The sequence below is a fragment of the Rosa rugosa genome, chromosome 4 (genome assembly GCF_958449725.1).
Source record: "Rosa rugosa chromosome 4, drRosRugo1.1, whole genome shotgun sequence".
In the NCBI taxonomy this organism is placed as follows: domain Eukaryota; kingdom Viridiplantae; phylum Streptophyta; class Magnoliopsida; order Rosales; family Rosaceae; genus Rosa; species Rosa rugosa.
This window is the reverse complement of record NC_084823.1, coordinates 47199044-47221373: the sequence shown is the minus strand read 5'-3', so window position 1 is coordinate 47221373 and position 22330 is coordinate 47199044. Positions and strand designations below refer to the sequence as shown.

Below are 22330 nucleotides of genomic sequence, written 5' to 3'. Positions count from 1 at the left end.
TTATCAAGGCTTCCAAGAGCTGCAAGGATTACCTGTATGATATTGATTATAAGCCCTCTAGTTTCAGTGCTACGTACTGTGCGTGCTTACGGTTACGCTCAGACTGACGAGGATTCAAAATCAACAACTCATCACAGAATTATCCACAGTATTCGTTAATCGATCGACAATCTCCTTTGTCCATAAAGGGTGGTCTTGATGGAGCGATCATTGAATCATATCCAAATTAAGACTCAGCTTGGTGAGAGTCAAGAATTGCCCAACTCCAGTTACAACACTTGCCCAATATGCTTAGGCGAGTGTCAGCCAAAGGAAACACTACAGACTATGCCGCAGTGCAACCATTATTTCCATGCTAGTTGTATTGACGAGTGGCTTGGAAAGAACCGAACGTGCCCAATTTGTCGAAATCCACCGGAAGGAGAGAAAAATAAGTCAATAACTGAATGAAAACATAGTCGTCCTCCATACATTCACTCATTTAGGGAAAGACAAATGCTTTTTGATTATTAGGAATAAAGAAATTGGGAGATGTCAACAAAGTAAGGTTGTATATAAGCATACTTACCTCTATTATAATATATATATATATATATATATATATATATATATATATATATATTGGTTAAAAACATGAGCTGGGAAGAGCAGAGTGCTCTCCCACCCTAAATTTATTGTAATATATAAAGACAATGTACAATATGCTAATAGGGTGACAATAGCCAAACCCCTGAAGAATAAAACGAACGATCACAAAGAGAAATAACAAATCAATGAAAATGAAAATTAGGGAGACCAAGCTTATCTTGCCGACATTGGTCAAGAATGAAGAGAGGAGGCTCATCCCACCACGTCAATGCAGACAACAACTAACCGATATTAGCAAAAGCATTTGCCACTTGATTACCTTCCCTGAAAATATGAGAAGATTGAAAATTCATTTGAGATATGCGATTCAAACACTTACCCCATGTCACTTGTAAACGCCATGGAACAAGATGAGGATCACAGAGAAAATTAAGCACAAGTGCCAAATCCACCTCAAGTCAAATATGCTTCAATTCCTTATTAGATTGCTGAATTTCAATTATATATGATTGAAACTTTGAAAGTAATTAAATTGGATGGATGCCAAATGTGGCTTTTTATTTTTTATTTTTTTTTATGAACCTTCGTAGAGGAAATTTATGGGTGGTTCTAGTTGGACCTCCCATACTTAGTACACCTCTAATTTACTTTTTGGGTTATTATCACAAATGATACCTGAACTATACCTCAATCCTATCGATGGTACCTGAACTTCAATTTTGATCACAACCAGTACCCGAAGTTTTCGATTTCATTTTAAATGGTACCTAGAGCCACCTCCGGTCACTATTCCGACTAAAAACGGCATGGGAGGCAATCATAGTGATGATTTTTGATGATTTCAAGGGTTGCAATCATATATAGTGATGATTTTTTGGTAATAGACTTGCCTTGAACTTGTTTTTTTTTTTTTTTTTTTAGATTTGGCTTTTTTGGCCGGAATAGTGACCGAATGTGGCCTTAGGTACCATTTAAAATGAAATCGAAAAGTTCGGGTACTGGTTGTGATCAAAATTGAAGTTCAGGTACTATCGATAAAATAGAAGATAAGTTCAGGTACCATTTGTACTTTTTAGAATACTTAAAAGGCTAAGTAGACCTCCTTATTTTTACCAAAACACCCTTGAACATAAGATACAACAATATGTTACTCTACTTTTTATCTCTATCTTCAACATGAGAAGAAGAATGAATCAAAATTGCTCTCTTAGATCTCCTCCACCAAAATTAATCAGAGGTTCTCGATCTTGATATGTTGCTGGAATCCTTTTGAATTTGCTAAAAGAATGAATTTCAAGGGTTTTGGTTGGAAGATCGAGTAATAACTATATCATAATACTCAATGAATTTAGTTTAATTAAGGAAATTCCAAATCAGATTGTTTTAAATTTATTTTTGTATTAAATGATGGGCTATGTATAGAAATTATTGTTTTTACTTAATTATTTTAGGTAAATTTTAAAACTATATGTCAATATATATAAGGAAATTAAGGAAAAATAAAAAATAAAAAATCAATTTAATTGAATGTTATATTTAGGGAGGTAATTTAAGAAGAGTATTTTTTTTTAATAAAAAAAATAAGAGTTTTTTTTTTTTTTTCAGTTTTCTCTCTTTGTCCTTATTTGTCTTTTCATATGACTTGACAAAGTATATTAATAATTGAAAAAAGTTGGAGGTCTAAATATTAAATTTGGAGGTCCAACTAGAATCACTCATTTATTTAAGAGTAAAAGAAGAGATACAAAGAGGGGGGCCAAACCAAACCTCTTAAAAAAAAATAACATTTACCGAAAGCAAAAATTAGGAAGACCAAAAAAGTCTCTATTACAAAACTCATGAATAAAGAGTGGTGCCAAATCCCACCAAACTAGACCATTTGACAAACAACCAAAATGAGCAAGAGCATCTGCAACTTGATCCAAGTTAGTGGATGCCAAATGTGTTTATGCTAGCAAGTATTCCAATTTTTAAAACAGGATCCAAGTTAATTTCTTTCAAACACAACTTCCACAAAGGATGAGTTCTAAAAGGGATCCACTATATCATGATGATTTGCTTAGAATGAGCCATACATATGTATACGCAGTGCAGGATTCAATATAAGTTCTCCCTGGGAGTTGGACTAAAATTAAGAGACGGCGCATTAGTTCTTGCTCAATCGCATTGCCTTATTCTTAATTTCTTATATAGCTCTCCGATAAATTCAATATATAAGGTTATGCCCGTTACTTGGTTCCAAAAATTCGGAGAAAGTGATGGCGATTACTTGTTGTTTGATCAGCTCTAGCGTTTATGCCTTTTAATTAATTAAACCGGTGAAGCACCACCGGTTGCAGTAAATCAACCTCAACCCTAATCCGGATCCCACCAGCATCGAATTCAGCGGAGAAAGTGATGGCGTTTAATTTCTTGTTTTATTGGCTTGGTCTTAGTAGGCTGTCATTAGTACGTTGGCCGAGTAATTTATTTTCCATCCCCCCAATAGCGCCTTATGGCTTGCTTGGAAATCTTCACCTTCTTATTCTTCTTCTCCTTCCTTCCTCATCTAGCATCCACCACCTGCCGCGGTAAATGCAGTTCCGACGGCCCAACTGTTCGATTCCCATTCTGGCTAAGAGATCACCACTCCTCGCATTGCGGGTGGTTAGGGTTTAATCTCTCATGCAACAACCAAAAGCAAACCATTCTTACTTTCCCATCTTCCGGGGATTTCATCGTCGACAACATTAATTACTTGGACCAAATCCTAACGATCAAAGACCCCAATAACTGCCTCATCAAGCGGTTCATTGACGATGAAATGGATCTCTTGCCTTTACCTTTCTCCTACCTTCATGACTTTGCAAACTTCACATTCTTCAATTGCTCGCCCAAATCAAAACAACTAGATTGGTATCCAACCCTCTCTTGCCTCAGCAGTGACAACTACAAGGTCACTGCTGTGCCAACGACTCATTTACTTCATGCTGTCCCTGTTACTACTCCCCCATCGACGTCATCGCCGCAGGCTCCATCACCGTCTGATCCTTGCTCTGTGATTTCAACAGATATGATTCCAATAGAACAGAAGAATTATCATCCAGAACTATCAAATCCATCTGAGTGGGAGGACATTAACTTTGGTGTTCAGCTGCGGTGGGACGAGCCTGATTGTCGTTATTGTGAGTCAGTTAATAAAGCTTGTGGGATTGTTCAGACGGGTATACAGGGCCCGGAAGTCGGGTGCCAAAATGGTATGTCAACTCCATAATGGCATTAATGAGTTATATACTTATATATATAGCTAGCGTCTTGTTCTTTACAAGATCATGAGACAATCCTTTCAAGTATCCCACCGTATTCCTTTATTGATATGAAAATAATGTTTGTAATATATAGATTTCAATGTTTTTATGCAAAGCCATGATCTAGGAAATTAATGTTGCAATTTCAGGCTCTTCAAGAGTTGCAAAGATTGCCACAGTGATAGGGGTGGTAATGTCAGGGATATTGTGGTTGGTTGGGCTTGCATTGAGACTGACAAGGAATGATAGTCGTGAACAATCTACCGCAGAGTTGTCGATTTTACCCATTGGTGAACAACTTCCGGTGGGCGTAATGGGGGGCCTTGATCATGCAACGATCGATTCATATCCAAAGACTCAACTCGGTGAGAGTCGGGAATTGCCCTACTCCGGTGACAACACCTGCCCAATATGTTTAGGAGAGTATCAGGCCAAGGAAACAATAAGGACTATACCCGAATGCAACCATTATTTCCATGCTAATTGTGTAGACAAGTGGCTTAGAAGGAACCCAACGTGCCCACTTTGTCGAAATCCACCGGAGGGAGGACGAGATAAGCCATTGATTAATTGAGAACATCATTTTTCTGCATCCTTCAATAATGTACTTCAACATTCAACAGTGTTTTGTCTTAAACTTTGAAGGTATAGACTGTATCGTAGATAAGTATAGTCCTTGTACAAAATGGAAAATAATTAAAACATTTTTATCGCAGTACTAGTAGTGGAAAATCCATTAACTTTTCTCAAATAATATTTCTAAACTATTTAAGACTAGCTAGAGGTGGGTTCTTCGTTCTTACACCACCATATATATATATATATATATATATATATATATATATATATAGCCTCTAATTCTAGCTTGTAACTTGTATATATAGTCTGGATGAGGCATTTTTCCGAGCAGTTTAAGGCCTTGTATAACAAGACTTAATATATAGCCTAGAGTCACCCCTGGTTCTGCAACATCATCTGTGAATATATACACGAATAATCCCACAAATAAGTTGGAAATTATAGAGTTGTTTTCTAAAGTACATTATCCGATCAAAATTTGCAAACGTGTTTGTTTGTTTTTGTTTTTTGTTCTTGTTTTGCTTCATTTAAATTCACTTATTTTTATGAGCTTAGGAGCATTGAGAAAATAGTGTGAATGGACACCGACCACACCATGTGCTCCATGAATCCAATATAATTTGTCCATATGTTTGGCTTAAAGTTTCATCAAACATTATCTTGCAAAAAGAAAACATTAAACATGTATGAATCTCTCAACCAATTTCTTATGAATTTTGAGTTGAAAGTTTTAGGGGCCGTGACCACTTACCCAATTTTAGACTAAAAATTGCCCACTTACTCCAGCAAGAGATTTTTAACCCCATTTATCCAATCTAAATATGAATGACAATGTTACCCTCATTTGAATTAACAAACCCTCAGACTCTCTCTCTGTCTCGTCTCCTCTTAGAGACTCTCTCTCTCCCTCTTCATTCCTCGACCGAGTCGATTCAGCGAGCCTCAACCTCTCGCTCTCTCCCTCTCTCTCTTCCTTCCTCGACCGAGTCGATTCCGCGAGTCGCAACCAGTGGACAACAACAACCATCACTGCCGGACAAGGAATTGACGGTGATTGCCGAGGCAGTTGGAGATGAAGATCTCGGCGTCCCTCCACCATCTCTGCCGAGCGAGGAATGGACGGTGATTGGAGATCTGGGTTGGGGATGATGATCGATCAAGAAGCAGGTTTCGGTCTAGTCTACCGGCGCAGGGAACGCAGATCGCAAAACGGTGGTCGTCGGCGCTAAGTCGCCGGGGAAGAGAGATGACAATCACTCGCGGGGATCATTTACCGATCCTACTCCGATCCAAGGCCCACTGCCACAACTCAGCCCCAAAGCCGATCTAACTTAGCCCCTTACACAACCACGCCCAGACGCCGGTCTCACACTCTGGTGGGTGCCCAGAGCAATTTCTGGGTGCCTAGAGAAATATATATATATTTTTTTTTTTTGGTATACTTTGAGCTCCGATGGGGAAGGAAAAAACAGAAGAAAAAAAAGAACGTGTACAATTGAACATATAAATTGATCAATTGTGTATGTAGTGTATTCATTTTGGTTTTGGGAGTTTATGCAATTCACTTGAGGGCAATAATATGATTATTGGGAGGTAGTAATATGATTATTGGAGGGTAATAATATGATTATTGGGGCAATAATATGATTATTAGGAGGCTATAATATGATTATTGAGAGGCAATGATATGATTATTAGGAGGCAATAAAAAGAGTATTGGGAGGCAATAATATGTGTATTGGGAGACAATAATATGATTATTGGGGGGGGGGCAATAATATGATTACTGGGTATTATTGGGGGGCAATAAATTCAGCCGCCGGAATCCGGTCACTAGTCCGGTAGCCGGATTCCGGATTTCGGTCACCGTTCGCCGGATTCAGGTCATGGATCGCCGGAGTCCATCACCGGAGTCCCCGGCCGGCCACTGATCACCGGAGTCCGGCAAAGTCTTCAATGACTTCTCTCACTAAGTGACAAAGAAGGAGAGGGCAAAATTGTCCCAAAAAAAATAAAAAAGAATTAATTGGGTAATAGGGAAATAATCTCTTAGAGTGTTTTGGGTAAATAGGGTTAAAAAAACTCTTAGTGAAGCAAGTGGGCAATTTTTAAGCTGAAATTGGGTAAATGATCATTTCCCCAAAGTTTTATATTAGATTATCATGTCTGAATAAGCCCATACACCAACAATTTCCCGACTTATGTGTGTACAAATAATCCTATATACTGATATACATAGGGTCAGTTGTATGGCTGTGCTTATAAGATAAATGGACTTATGCTATAAGGGAAGTTCTATTCATACCTCTAAAATTGGTATTTGGACCTCCCTACTTAATAGACCTCCAACTTACTTTTACAAATAACCAATTTGGTATCTATACCTCCCTAATTTTCCCATAATGCCCATCGTCCAATAAAATTAATGAAAACTTTTTTTTTTTTAAGGTTTTATTCATACCTCTAAATTAAAATCGGTAGTTTGACATTTTTCAATTTTTGAAGATTTCACAATCTGCAGCTCGTACTCTCTCTCTCTCTCTCTCTCTCGATAGAGCTCTGTTATGATTAATTACAGTGGAAGCCATCATTAATCAGATTTACTCGTTTTCTTGTTCTTATGATATATGATCACCATAAATCTGGAATTTGTAAAGAGACCAACAGAAAACTAAATGAAACAGGGTTCAAGGGGCCTAATTCTAATAGTCAAATCGGTTTGATAGGAATTTGAGTATCGATATTTGCTTCTGAAATGTCATCACTAATATAAGTTTATAAATCACAAGACTTGATGCATTCTAATTGCAATTATGGATGGATTTTATAAAGCAAATTAGTAAAAAGTAAAGTAAAACACAAAGTTTTGGTGCCTTTTTGTTTGGTAAGATATTTGGAAAATCAGTCAACCCAAAGAGGAAATCCAAGGCTAGAAATGCAGAACTGCACCATTAGTCCTCGTGTCCCAATTCGAAAATTGGTCCATAGTCTTTAAACAAATTAAAGAGATTGAATCTGAATATTGTACTCACTTTGTTTTTCTACTAGATTGTAAAAAAGGATTCGGAGGATTGGAATCATCACTTTCTTTCATCGAGTTTGATCTATATTTTAGGGTTTATGTTGGAGGAAAAAGTTTTCTCCAAGTTGAAAACTACATACTATTCGTGGAGGTAAGAAGATGCATTATTTTTTTTCTCTCTCTTTTTTATGTTCTTATTGATAATTTGACATGAGTTGACAAAGTCAACTATAGCTTGGAAAAAGAAATAGGTCCAAATAACAGTTTTGGAGGTATGAATAGAACCTCCCATGCTATAATATGAGAATAATTGGCTTTTAAATAAAGAAGCTGAGTGTTTGGTAAATTACATTTTTAGAAATACTTATAGTATTAAAAATAGTGGCAAAATGTTTTACCTGAAACTAAAAGTGCTAGAGTAAAAAATAAGTTGTTTTTATAAGTTAGGTTAAGACTGCATACTGCTTTGCCTATAGTCACTTTATATTGTCTCCTGGTGTTTGGAATGCAAATGAGGTACGTAATAATTTTATTCATGGAGGCCGAGGCAATTTTGGCCATACCTTTAAGTGTGCGTGCCTTAGCTGATAGATTGGCATGGAGGCTAGAAGGGAATGGTAAATTTTCAGTAAAGACTGCATACCGCTTTGCCTATAGTCACTCTCTCTCAAGGATTCCTATTCTTCTCCCTATTGTTTCGAACTTTTGGAAGAAGCTTTGGAAAACACTAGTTCCAAATTCTACTAAAGTACACATTTGGAAAATTTGTCACAACATATTACCATCATTGGACCGTATAGCTTCTAAAAGAGTTGAACTGGAGTCTATGGTGTGTGTCCTCTGTGATAATGAGATGGAGACTACGGTGCACCTGTGCAGAGACTGCTTCTTCACTAAGCAAGTGTTGCAGCCTCATGCATCTTTTACCCAGGTATGATACTCAGATGCAGCTTTATCCCTTGATGTGGTTAATTGGTTGGATTACTGTATGAAGAACTTGTCTTCTCAAAGTTTTGGAGAACTGCTCTACTTGCTTTGGGGTGTGTGGAAAGAGAGAAACAACTGAGTTTGGGATAATAAGAGGGGTCTGGCCAGTGACGTGATTATCAGGTCTATGTCAGGACTGGCTGATTTCAGGTTTCACAATACCAAGACTGACTGTGATCGAAATGCAAGAGTTCAGAAGTGGAACTGTCCTCCTATTGGTTGTATTAAGATCAACTTTGATGGCTCTTTCAATCCAAGTTCTAGGAAAGGTGGAATTGGATTTGTGGTTCGTGATTTTGAAGGCAAGATGTTGGCAGGAGGTGGAAGACCTGTTGCTAATTTGCTTTCACCTGAGCATGCTGAAGTACGTACTAGCATGTAAGATGGTCTTGGACTATATTGAAGAGAGTTCTTGCTACCATGTGATCGTGGAAACGGATGCTTTGGTGTTACAACGCCAATTAACTGCTACTACTGAACCCAATTGTTCTATTTTGGGTAGAATTATGACGACTTGGTGGAGTTTTTATCTACAAGTGGGACTGTGAAGATTGCTCATGTTAAACGCAACGCTAACAATGCTGCACATTTAATGGCAGCCTATGCCTCAAGTGCTAGTCAGGAAGTTAGGTTTTTTTCTACTCCATCCTTCTTATCCGCTGCAATTGCAGCTGAATTAAGTATCATGTAATTCCCTTATTTCAATAAAGAGTGACCTCCTTCTTATCAAAAAAAAAGTTAGGTTAAGAGAGCTTCTGTTGTTGGCTCTAAAAGAGCCATGACTTTAAAATTTTTTTTTTTTAAAAAAACAGTTGTTTTTTTTGTTTTACTAAACACGTAACTGTCTATTACTTTTAATTTAAGTTGCTTATAAATTTTTTCAAATTCAGCTATATACAACTTGATCCATACAACAAACAAGCAACCGACTTCAAAGTTGCACAACTTTAGTACTCATCTAACCAATTAAGATCATTGCCAATTTGCCATTGTGACGATCTTAAATACTGGTTAATACGATTAGCTAGGCTAGGCATTACTTGCTGTCATAATTTTAACTCATCTTAAATACATGATTAACTAGAACAATTGAACAAATTACAGATATCCACAAACTAGTGAAACTACTCATTCTTATTTCGTTTCCGTAAAACACAAACACATCACAAGAAGTTCTGATTGTTTTGTCGTGCTCTAATTACTATGTGGCACGTTTTATATATATCATAGGCATAGAAAAAGATGTGCTCTATTTATTTGGTTCTATTAAGTTTTGTTTATTGTCAAATTCACACTTGGCCGGTCATATTCCCCAAATACATTCATGACTACTGCCTATATATTCCTCATATGGCCGGCGAAGGCTACTTTAGAAATCTTCACCACCTTCCTCTTCTTCTTCTTTTTCCTTCCTCACATCGCAGCTAATACGACCTGTAATATTGGTCCAGCGCAGACATGTACGTGCAGACCATCTTTATGTTTGTTTCCCGTTCAAGATAATTACAGACAACCCAGACTGACATTATTGTGGGCATCGAGGATTTGATCTCCAATGCAACGTCAACCCGCTGAAAACCATTCTCAATTTCTCACTCTCCCGTCCTCCGGGGACTTCATTGTTCAAGACATAAACTACACGGACCAAACCATACAAATAATCGACCCCGAAAACTGCCTCCCGAAACGGTTCCTTGACCAAGACATGAGTGTTAGAGACTCAACCCTTTTCCTACGTGCATGGCCTTGAAAACTACACATTCTTCAACTGCTCGTACCGTGAACATGTATGGTTCCCAACCATTTCTTGCCTTAGCAGTGACCACTACAATGTGGTCGTTCAGCCGTCGAGTTGGTCTATCGATCCTCCTCCTAGTACATCATTGCCAACATCTCACTGTTCCGTGATTACAACTGCTCTGGTTCCATCCCTACTTCCTTAGGCTCCTTAAAATGGCAGAATCTAATTTATAACGACTATGGTGTTCAGTTGACGTGGGATGTACCTGATTGTCGTTCTTGTGAATCAGTGGGACAAGTTTGTACGTTGGAGAGGACTACAAGTTTGCAAACTCGGTGCCGTAATTACAAAAGTAAGTACCGGTATATTTTACTATTTATATCACGACACCAAATTTATTTACCAAATCTTGTACAAGTACTATTTCGTTTATTTTTATGGAGTTGAAATACCGATACGTTCAGGTGCTTTTTTTTTTTTTTTTTTACCCTGACATATTATGTGTCTAAATACTGTTTCACTTGACTATATATATGAACTAATAGAATGCAGTTCGATGGATCAATTTCAGCTTTTCCAAGTTTGAAAATATCTGTGAAAATTGGTGTACTGATGAGCGGGGGAATAATTTTTGTGCTGTGGTGCATGATTTGGGTTTGGCAGAGGGTTCGTGTTACTCAACGTGAACAGTCCTTCACGGAAATGTCCAATTTAGCCATTGATCATTCGTCTCCACAATTTATGATGGGTCTTGATGCAGCGACCATCGAATCGTATCCGAAGACTGAACTTGGTGGGAGTGGGGAATTGCCGGAGCCAAATGACAATACTTGCTCGATATGTTTGGGTGACTACCAGCCATAGGAACATTGATGACTATACCATAATGTAACTGTTGAAAATTCTGATCATGGTGAAAATTAAGCCCTAAGCTAAAGAACAGGGGAAGAAGAAGAACAGGGGAAGAAGACGATGTACTTTTCTGATTTTTCTCTAGGTAGCCTTTTTTTTACAATTGGTAAAACAACTCACAGTACTAAAGGATAAATCTCCCTATTTATACTGACTTGATTACCATCACTTTGATCTTTGACCAACTATATTGACTTTACCTATACTCTTAACATCCCCCCTCAAACTAGTACTTGGGGACCAAGGACTAGGTTGCAGCAAAGATATAAAATGGGCAGTGTGAAATCCTTCGGCAAAAATGCAGCAAATTGATCAAGCACTTGTCTCAACCAGGAGGAATGAGTGGAAGTGATCGCCATAAATTCGTAGACTCATAATCTTGCCTACAATTCATCATATTTTTGTCCGGAGTGGAAGGAACTAGCCAAGTTTCTGGAAGCAAAACTTCAATTTTCTTGAGGAGAGCTTGCTGCAAATGAGGGTGAGTAGTAACTGATAAAGGATATGCAGGTGTAATTGGCAGAGGCTTGACAACTTCACATTGAGAGCCATTATCACTTTGCAAGGCAAGACGAATACTTGGTTGAGCAGTATTGGAGAATGGCATTGGTTGAGTGGAGATGGAAGCAGATAAGGCTTTAGGGGCTGCAAAAGTTTGTTGTTGAATACCATAGTGGTGCCTGCGCAAACATTCTGCTGCACTATGACCTATTTTAAAGCAAATTTGACAATGCATAGACGATCCAGAAGCAACAACTATTCTAGGAGAAGATCTCTGAGAACAAATCTGAGCAGTGTGACCAAAGTTGCAGCATATTTGACAAGCTTCAGGGTAACTATTGAATTGATTTGAAAGTCCAAAAGCATTATGACCTCCAAATTTAGCATGATTATAGGCAGCGAAATTACCAAAATTATTTGAAGTGCCAACATTATTACCTACCTCAGTTCTCATATGGCAACCAGTAAACAAGGTAGTGTCTCCATTCTCTTGAGAGTTAACTTGTGGTTGTCTACAGTAGCATCTTTTAGCAGAATGTCCAGGCCTCTTGCAAATTTGGCACTCAACAATAGAGGTGGAAGCCTCAATACGATTCCTGTAATAGCATTTGGAAGCACAGTGCCCTGGTTTTTCACAAATTTGGCAGATGATAGGACCCTGATTTGTATTGGTAAATCTTGGACTGGTATTGTTGTTCCTGTAAGTGCTGTTTGAGTTTTTGTCGTTGCAAAACTGAGGATAGCCTTGGCTGTAATTCTCTGAGTAACTCCCATAGTTGCCTTCATTTGGACTGCAAAGTCTAGTCCAGCCTCCAGAATGTTGGGTCTGCATATTGTTGTTTTGAGAAAAACTTCCAAATTGCTGTGCTGAGTAACCATCATAGTAATTCTGAGAGTTGTTCTGCAGTTGCTGTGAACCACTATATATTTGCTGCATTCCATTTGTATTGCCACCATTTTGTGCAACAAAACTAGACGGTGTTTGAATACACCCAACATATGGAGATGAAATATAGCCAGTAGATGATGTCATGTTAGGTACTGAGTTGACATTTCCCATCATGAAGATTGGTTGTGAACCATTAGACATCATAAGTCCTGAAGTAAATGTAGGCATAGAAACATTATATGGAACTGGAAGACCAACAGAACCATTCCATTGCATTCCTTGTGATGCACCATTAAAAGATGAATTTCCATTGTGTAATATACCGCTGTGTGCAAGCAAAGCAGTAAGTGACAACAATGGTGATGAATTATGTTCAAGCTCAATTTCAACTTCTGCAGATAACAACAAGGACCTAACTTCTTCCATATCAATATTAGGTTTTCCCCTCATTATTTGTCTAGTATGTCCATACTCACTAGGGAGACCATCAAGAATAAGAACTTTTACATCTTGATCTGACATATGAACCCCAACAACAGCCAATTTATCTCTTACACTCTTAAATCTCAACAAGTATTTTTCAATGGAATCAGGTCCCTTTCGGATGTTATGTAAAGAAGACTTCAATTGCATTATATGTGACTCAGAAGTACTAGCATAACGCTTCTTAAGAGTAAGCCATACATCCATTGAAGATTGACAGCCAACAATAAGAGTGAGTGCTTCTGGGGATAGTGTGTTGGTAATAATAGATATGATGAAACTATCCTGCTCTAACCATTTTTCATGTGCACCAGAAAGATCATGAGTAAGAGAGCCATTAGTACCAGTGGGAAATTGAGGCGGGCAAGGATAGGATCCATCAACGAACTTCAAGAGACCATGGCCGCGCAGGTGATGTTGCATTAGATATAACCAAGTTGGGTAATTGGTTTCATCGAGACGAACAGGAACTGAGTTGCAAACTTGAGTCAGAGAACCCATTGAAATCTTCAGAATTGAAACTTCGATCTTGAATTTGATAGAGAAAGCTTCGATTGCTTGATAACTTTGAAGAAGAAAGCTTCGATTGCACAGCTTCGTGTGCCAACAAGTTTGAATCTTGAAGGAAAATTGTTTCGAACAAATTATAAATCTGGAGGATGAACAACCACATAAACGAACTTGACTTCTGGTAACTGTACAACAATGATGAAGACACTAAAGTAATCCTTGGTATTTGACGAGTAATTGTACAGAAACGATTGCAACGCGAAACACAATCTTGATTCTCTTGTAGTTTCTAGGGTTTTTAATATGAAGAGCAAGAAGAAATTGACGAATCGAAACGGAGAGCAGCGGAAAACAATGGCGATAAGCAATGGTCAGGCCTCCATGGGCTCTGATACCATGTTGAAAATTCTGATCATGGTGAAAATTAAGCCCTAAGCTAAAGAACAGGGGAAGAAGAAGAACAGAGGAAGAAGACGATGTACTTTTCTGATTTTTCTCTAGGTAGCCTTTTTTTTACAATTGGTAAAACAACTCACAGTACTAAAGGATAAATCTCCCTATTTATACTGACTTGATTACCATCACTTTGATCTTTGACCAACTATATTGACTTTACCTATACTCTTAACAGTAACCATTATTTTCATCCTATTCGTATAAGCGTATGGCTTAGAAAGAATGCGACATGGAGGGCCGGTCCTAAGTTTTTCAAGGTTCTGGACAAAAAATAATAAAATAACATAACTTGTATATTCTTTAATAAAATGAAATGAAAAAAAAAAAAAAAAGTCTTCAATAAGTGAGATATCTAAAGAAAAGCCAAACATAAGTCCACTAAACTTTACATGTAAATACTTGAGCATAGAAGAATAAGACGTGGAATCAACTTTGTTCCTTCTTGTTTTTCCTTTTCTGATCGAGATCGACTTGCAACTCTAACTTCCAATTACACCTAATATTGAAAATTTAAAACGAATTAGCAGGTTGTTGGAAATCAACGGAACCCAAAAATCAAGTAACCCAATATCAAAATTGAAAAACACCCAATATATACCTACTTTGATTTGTACTTCAGCTTACATCAATGGAAAGCCGAAGAATTCATATGAACACTGTAGAAGAACATAAGCATAGAGAGGAGAAAGAGTGGGTGATGATAAATGATGAGAAGAAATTGAAACCAATTTAAAGAGAATTTGCTTGATTTTAAGGTTTGGGAGAGAGTAAGAGAAGCTGGAATAACTGCGTTTAGATATCTGAAATTTTTTTTTTTAACGTTCTTTGCTTATTTTTATATAGAATTATATATATATATATGTTAAATTTTATTTAAAAAATATGGTGCCCCACTTTTTGTTGTGCCCTGTGCGGTCACCAACGCCACCCAGCAGCAAGGCCGGCTCTGGCGACATGCCCACTTTGTCGAAATTTACTTGAGGGGTCATTAGTGAGACGATATGATAGTTATTCTATATATCTTTAATGGATGAAACATATTTGTGTCTTGCGCGCCTCAACTGAAATTCTAATTTCCGGCTGACTTTACTTCGCTAACCTCGCTCTAAATTGAAATTAACCTGTTCTCACTTCTCATAATTAGTGCTTAAGCTTTACATGCATCTTCTGCCGTCCCCAATGGCGTATTCAAGAAACAAACAGCTGCCTTAAATATGTAACTGCTAACAACTGGAATTCTTTAGTTCATAATAGACTAGACTAAGTAAATTTGAAGACAATATGATATGTTATCGCCTATTTATTTTTAGAAACGAATATTGGGATTCAAAATGAACTAAAATTTGAAGAAATGAAATAATATCAAATTATTTAACGAGTTTAGTACATAGAGGTACCTCGCTGTGAGAAGCCGCAATACTCTCCTAGGGTTAGGGTTTGCGTCTGTGAGGAAAAAATTTCAACAAAGGATGGCCTCTGTTGATGCAATGGCAGCAAGACTTGCCTCCTCCCTCGCTATTGCAGATGGGAAGCGGCCTGTTGATCTGCGTCCGTCCAAGGGACTGCGACAACCAGAGGTTTTTATGCTTGGAAAGTTATTGACTGCAAGGGACTATGCACGCCGGTCTTTCATGGGGATCTTCAGATCTGCGTGGAGGACTAATGGTACTCTTCGTATCGATGAGGCGGGTGAAGATGATCATGTGTTGATTTCCTTCTCGGATCCGATCGACAGGGCTAGGGTTTGGAAGGGCGGTCCGTGGGGTTTCAATCGAGCCCCAATAGCGCTGGCAGAGTATGATGGGGTGAGCCCCGTGATGTCAGTGCCGCTGGAGAAGTCATCGTACTGGATGACGTTACTGGGTGTTCCTCCGACGTTTAGGTCGGAAAGAATCATGCGTCTTATAGGCAGCACCATCGGGGAGTTTATGGAATTTGACCGGACAGCTTTCTGGACGAGAGTGCTACGAATCCGGGTGGAAATTGCATATGCGACGCCATTGCTGCTCCGACGTCGTTTCTGGGTTGAGGATGAGGTCCAGTTTGTTGTACAATTCAAATACGACAAGCTGTTTGGCCGGTGTCACCGCTGTGGGCTCGTTACCCATGTGGGCTTGCCATGCTCCGGGCCGGAGTTGCTGGAGGATGATCAGGGGACAATAGGGAGGGTGGCGCCGCCATCAGCCTTGGCGGTACTGCGTGGTAGACCGGAAACAAGTGCGACTGCAACTAGGGGTTTGGCAAATGGCCAAACCCTAGTTTTCCAAGCACAGGTTCCTCGAGTTATTCCAGATGTCATCCTGCAGCAGAAAGCTGGGAACATGCACCGAACTACACGACATGTGCATATTCGAGAACTTGAGGAGCCCCGACAGGAGGTCCCAGCCATTACAGGGGTGCGTCGTCACCGAGAAGGAGAGGAGGTACTCATCTCTCCTAAAAAGCTTCGTCTCAGCTTGGCTATAGGTAAACACAACCTAGATGCAGTGACTATGGGTCTTGTTGAAGCACATACTGGTGCTATGGAGAAACCAAAGAGAAAGCGTGGACGTCCTGTCGGAAGTCTCAACAAAATGCCCTATGGTACTGCAGGCAAAAGCAAAGTGGTCAAGAAGGATGAAGACCAAGGTAAGCAGAACAAGAGGAACAGCACGAAGACCAACCTGTTGTCGAGGTTGTTGGATGCTGAAGATGGAGCTAATTCCAACCCTAAGGGGAAGGAGTTGGCTCTTATCTAGTTCTCGTATCATTTAGACATTCTGAATGCAAGTCTTGTTTAAAGGAGGGTTCAATCTCTATAGGCTTTTCTAAGATGTTTCTAGTTTGCTTTTGTACCACAATTGCGTGTTGGCAAAATAGGCTAGATGATTGATTTTGCCTTAGGAAGCGAGGTTTGTCTTGCTTAGTTAGGCTTGTGTTCAGCGAGCGTCCCTTAGTTCTTAATGAGTTTTGTTAGGCTTAGATAGGTTCTCTTGGTCATCGACTAGTTACTTGTGTAAGCTTTGTAAGCTCTGGCCTGTTTTCATGGTTTGATTATTAATGCAATCAATTCCTATTAAAAAAAAAAAGGTACCACGCTCAATTAAGTATGAATCTATGAATGCTCCGTCGTACTAACATCATTTACATTAATATGTCCAAATGTCATCTTCATCTTCATCTTCATCTTCATCTTCATCATCATCATCTTTCTTTCTTACTATCATTATATTAATTCTACTTTTGATTTATTTCTTTGTCATCTTTTGCCATTACTTATAATCAAGGTATGATTTTCCATAACTGATAGATAGAGACCTGATTGTTATGTGGTACTAAATTTTCATTGTGATATATTTTGTATATTGAACCAGTCATAGTTATAGGCCGGTCGTTACCAGTTTTATTGGTTTAGTTTTCATTGCCTACTATTGCTCATATGGCAACCATAATCACATTACTGCTATTGTTCTTCTTCCTTCCTCACATAGCAGCTACAACCTGCGGCGCATCAGCATGCTCTGCCAGCGGCCCGTCAGTTCGATTCCCATTCCGGCTAACTGATCGCCAGCAAACGGGTTGTGGGTATTCCGGTAAGTTTGGTGTATCGTGCAACGGACACAAACAAACCATTCTTAACCTCCCATCTTCCGGAAACTTCACGGTTGAGAGCATCAGTTACAAGGACCAACTCGTGTGGATCAACGACCTCGACAACTGCATCTTCAAGCGGTTTCTTGACAAGGACTTCAGTCTCATAGGTTCACCCTTCCGGTACGCCCTTGACCTTCAAGAGTACACCTTCTACAAATGTTCGCCCCAACTTGTGCCACTGTGGTCTCCCATCTCCTGTCTCAGCAGTGACAACTATGAGGTCATTGGCGTCGCGAGCTGGTCAACGTTATCGAGATCACCTTCTCCCTATTGTGATGTGATTACCAGAGCTTTGGTTCCAGCAGAAAGTTACGAGTTAGGGAATTCTGACTTTGGTGTGGGGCTGACTTGGAAGGAGCCTGATTGTCGTTCTTGTGAAGCGAGTGGTAAGGTTTGTGGGTTTCAGAATGGTTCACAGTCGAAAATTCACTGCTCTAGTACTCTATCTTATGGTATGACTTGTTCTCAGCTTATATAATCTGATATGTTATGTTGACAAATTAGGAATTAATTAGGATTACAGGTTCATTTGAATAAAAAATGATTAAAGCTATGTATGGAAACTATGAATGTTCCAATTTGAATATTAATTGCAGCCTCTTCAGGTCTCTCAAAAGCTACGAAGTATGGCATAGCGATTGGCGTATTAATTCCAGGGCTATTATCCATTACCTGTTGTGCACTTTATGTCTCAGCCCCGAGAAGGGATCATGGTCGAATCCAAGAATCTACCACCGAATTATCCGGTACTGTAACTAATTATCGTCAACCTCAAGTATTCATAGCAGGTCTTGATGGTCAGACAATTGAGTCATATCCCAAGACTCAACTCGGCGAGAGTTTGGAATTGCCTGACCCTAATGACAAAACTTGTCCAATATGTCTGGGTGAGTACCAACCGAAGGAAACTCTGAGGACTATACCAGAATGTAACCATTATTTCCATGCTAATTGCATTGACGAATGGCTTAGAAAAAATCCGACATGCCCGCTTTGTCGCAATCTACCCGGTCTTTGTCGAAATCCACTGGAGGTGTCATCAGTGAGACCACGTGATGATTATGCTATATATTAATGAACAGATTAAATATAGTTTTGTATTTTGACAGGAATAGCAAATTAATTGGGTAGATATATAAACTAAAATCAATTCTTTGAATAGATGTACTTCCTAGTATATTAATTGCTGTATGTTTAAAACATTGAAGCCATGCCATGGTAAAGCTTAATGATCTTTTTGTTATGTAACATGTACACAAACACAGAGCCTATTTGAGGCCTTTTATCAAATAATGGTAGAACTGGTAGCAAGCTATTTAGATAGTATGAGTTCTTCTACTCCCGTTATCCATGCGTGCTAGTATTATTTGTTTTATCCACTTTTTACTTCAACTTTTATATATTCTTACTCTTACTCTCGCGAATCCATTGACACCTAGAAGATAGAGATGATTCCTCATCAATCTTCTCATGCTTGGCATATACAAACAAGGATGTCTTTTTTCGGCAACAACCGGTGCTTAAGGTGCATGAGACCTGCATAATTAATAATAATCTTAATGTATTATTATGGTTACTAGGTCTATGTTATTTTGGTTTTATTTGGTGTATGGCCATAAATAGCCAAATGGTGGTCTAACTTTCACCACCTACAGCTCTCATGACTACCTTGGAAATCATCATCACCTTCTCCATCTTGTTTTTCCTTTTTCCGAATCAAACATCAGCAACCTGTCATGAAACAAGATGCAAGGCCAAGGAACCATGGGTACGATTCCCTTTTCAACTACTAAGAGAAGGCCAAGACTTGGATTGTGGCTATGATCGAGGATTTGATCTCTCCTGCAGCAACCACCATAAGCGAACTATCCTCACTCTCCCATCTTCGAGAGACTTCATCGTGAAGGACATCAACTACATCGACCATATCATATGGATCGACGATCCCGGAAGCTGCTTGCCTAAGAGGCTCATGGACCATGACTTCAGTCTTGTGGACTCACCCTTCTCATACTTTTACGGCCTCGAAAGCTACGTGTTCCTCAACTGTTCGTCGACGTCCCGAGAAGAGATACTAGCACCGTCTTCACCAATTGATTGCCTCAGTAGTGAGGACTACAAGGTCATAGCTGTGCAGTCTACTTGGTTCTTTGCTGATCTTAATACATCAAGCACTTCATCGAGGCCACTGGCTCAGACATCGTTATCCCGTCTTTGTTCCGTGATCTCCACAGCTATGATTCCACTGTCAGGTTCATTTGACGGGTGGGATCTTAACTTTGGTGTTCGGTTGGCATGGGACATGCCCGATTGTCGTCTATGCGAAGCAAGCGGGAGATTATGTGGGTTTGATATTGCTACAACTTCGCAAGTTGTTGTGTGCTCTGGACTTTCAAATTCAGGTAATGTTTCAAGAGTAATACATACTACTGCGAGACAATACTATTTAATTTGTCACGTTTATACCGAGTTTAAATCGGAGATGAATATGATTTTTCTCAACTAACGGTTTAGATTCATGGCATGTCAATTTTGTGGCGGATTTCCTAGAGCTGGAATATGATATGTACAGAGTTTTTGTTGTATAATTATATTTTGCACATGCATAGGTTCAGATGGACATTGTGTGATTATGGTAATATATACTTGAATAATCACTAGCTACGTTCTTATATACGTTGATAAATGACATATGATTGAAATTATAATTGTTCAGATAACATAATTAAAAACACAAAATCAACACCAAAAAAAAAAGATTTAATGGACAATTTCTCTTGCTGCATATATATAACACACAGATATACACACACAGAGTATCTTAGATATTATCTTGCATTTCTTGCTAGTCCCCTTGCTTACTATAGCTATTTGTTTGTTAAATAAAATTCCTTTAATTGCACCCTAGCTATAAATTACAATGAAACTTAACGGAATGAAACTGAATATTGTCGTTTCAGTACACCAGAGCAAATCAGGCGTCTCTTTCCGTCTCTCAACTGCAACATACATAGGCGGGGGAATGCTTGTGCTATTGTTCATCTGCGTGTTTGCAATATGTTGTTTTGCTAAACCACCTAGTGATGTACCCACCACAGAATGGTTGGCAGTAACAAATCATCAACGAACTCCTTCGGCATTGGCGCTCAATAGTGTGACTACCGAAGCATATCCCAAGACTCAACTTGGTGATGAGAGTTTGGAACTGCCTAACCCCAATGAAAAAACTTGTGCAATATGTTTGTGCGAGTACCAGCGAAAGGAAACAATAAAGACTATACCACGATGCAACCATTACTTTCATGTTACTTGCATAGATGAGTGGTTTAAAACGAATGTGACGTGCCCACTTTGCCGAAACCCATCGAACAATGAGGGGCTTGGTTTCCCTGGACAACCTTTGCAAGATATGAGTGTTGGTTTCTCTCTGTAGTTGTACTAGTTCCTAGCATGAATAGATTGACACTAAATTTAAAGCTATAAATCTCTATTAATGCTAAACTCGTTTTATTTTTAAAATGATAGATGATTAGATGATATTCACGTTCAGGGCCGGCCCAAATCAAGCAAGGCAGCCATCTTAATAAGGCCTCACAGTGAAAAGAGTCCATGTTAGCTTACTCCATAAAAGTCCAAAATGAATTAAACTAAAACATGAGCCTCGCGAATTGGGGTGATTTTGCCACTATTTATGGACAACGTGTGGGTTTTTTTTTTTTTTTTTTTTTTTCTGTAGACTGTGATTTTCAATACTTCATTAGTTGATTGAGTGAGATAGAGACCTAACAACAGTATATACTAAAATTTATAGTTGACATATACAGGTTTAGTTATTCATCGCCCACCTAGCTATAGCTAGTCATATGGCAACCTCAATATTATGTTCTCATCCTTCTTCTACTTCTCCTTCTTACTTCCTCAAATAGTAGCTACCACATGTGGCATGGTTCCAAATGCTCTTCCGACGGACCATCAATACGATTAGCATTTCGGCTAACTCACCAACCACCAGGTTGTGGATATTCCATTAATTATGCAACAGACAAAAACAAACCATTCTCACTCTTAAGGGCGGAGCCAGAAATTTTTTTCAGGTAAGGCAAGACAATGGCAGGAGGGGAAGAGAGGAAAATTACAGGGAAGCTATAGATTCTGGAGGCAATTATGAAGATTTTGCCCTGGTTTTTGCCCAATTTCTGCCATTTTCACATACTTTGCCTGCACCAAATCAGTGTAAACTCAAAAACCCAGTCTAGGCAAGTGCCTAATCTGGACTCTATGTGAATCCACCCCTGCTCACTCTCCCATTTTCCAGGGACTTCACCGTCAAAAGCATCAGTTACAACGGCCAATTCGTGTGGATCAATGACCACGACAACTGTATCCCCAAGTGGTTCCTCCATTGCTCTGGTTCTTCATCTTATGGTATGTAATGTTGTTCAATTCTTCGTTATACATTGAGAATAGGAATTACAGTGTTCACTTGGTGACCTAGTGAATATCATCATATGTTGGATTTAATATCAAGAGTTAAAACTGTTGTCTCTGAAAATCACCTCGACCAAGATAGCCGAGAGATCAAGGAACAAACGTCCTTCTCGATGAATATATTGTGGGGCGTGCCATCACACGGCCAAGAGGCCAAGTGATATTGTGGGGTGACATCTTTTGGCACGCCCAATGGGACTCTAAATATTTTTAGGCGTTGTTCTAAGGATGCAATTTAATCAAGCACAAAATGA

General features: G+C 38.9%; 4 protein-coding genes across 5 annotated transcripts; all 4 read left to right on the top strand.

Annotated features, from left to right (window-relative positions):
• The first annotated feature begins 3082 nt into the window (after positions 1-3082).
• LOC133744921 (putative RING-H2 finger protein ATL21A) lies at positions 3083-4592 on the top strand. Its single transcript, XM_062172947.1, has 2 exons — positions 3083-3824; positions 4025-4592. Exons 1-2 carry the CDS (start codon positions 3083-3085, stop codon positions 4447-4449), a joined length of 1167 nt encoding a protein of 388 aa, XP_062028931.1. The 3' UTR covers positions 4450-4592.
• A 5426-nt stretch (positions 4593-10018) lies between these two features.
• LOC133744920 (putative RING-H2 finger protein ATL69) lies at positions 10019-11068 on the top strand. The gene is made up of 2 exons (XM_062172946.1): positions 10019-10174; positions 10868-11068. The coding sequence occupies exons 1-2, from the start codon at positions 10019-10021 to the stop codon at positions 11066-11068; spliced, it is 357 nt and encodes a 118-aa protein (XP_062028930.1).
• A 6160-nt stretch (positions 11069-17228) lies between these two features.
• On the top strand, positions 17229-18843 carry LOC133707389 (RING-H2 finger protein ATL20-like). Of its 2 annotated transcripts, none has more exons than XM_062132957.1 (2): positions 17229-18040; positions 18194-18843. In XM_062132957.1, exons 1-2 carry the CDS (start codon positions 17374-17376, stop codon positions 18661-18663), a joined length of 1137 nt encoding a protein of 378 aa, XP_061988941.1. In that variant the 5' UTR covers positions 17229-17373; the 3' UTR covers positions 18664-18843. The 2 variants fall into 2 exon arrangements, with proteins under 2 accessions (XP_061988941.1, XP_061988940.1); XM_062132956.1 differs by having other exon boundaries at positions 17233-18040; positions 18185-18843.
• Positions 18844-19229: 386 nt separating this feature from the next.
• LOC133707175 (putative RING-H2 finger protein ATL21A) lies at positions 19230-21149 on the top strand. The gene is made up of 2 exons (XM_062132738.1): positions 19230-19990; positions 20549-21149. The coding sequence occupies exons 1-2, from the start codon at positions 19249-19251 to the stop codon at positions 21019-21021; spliced, it is 1215 nt and encodes a 404-aa protein (XP_061988722.1). The 5' UTR covers positions 19230-19248; the 3' UTR covers positions 21022-21149.
• The last annotated feature ends 1181 nt before the right edge of the window (positions 21150-22330 follow it).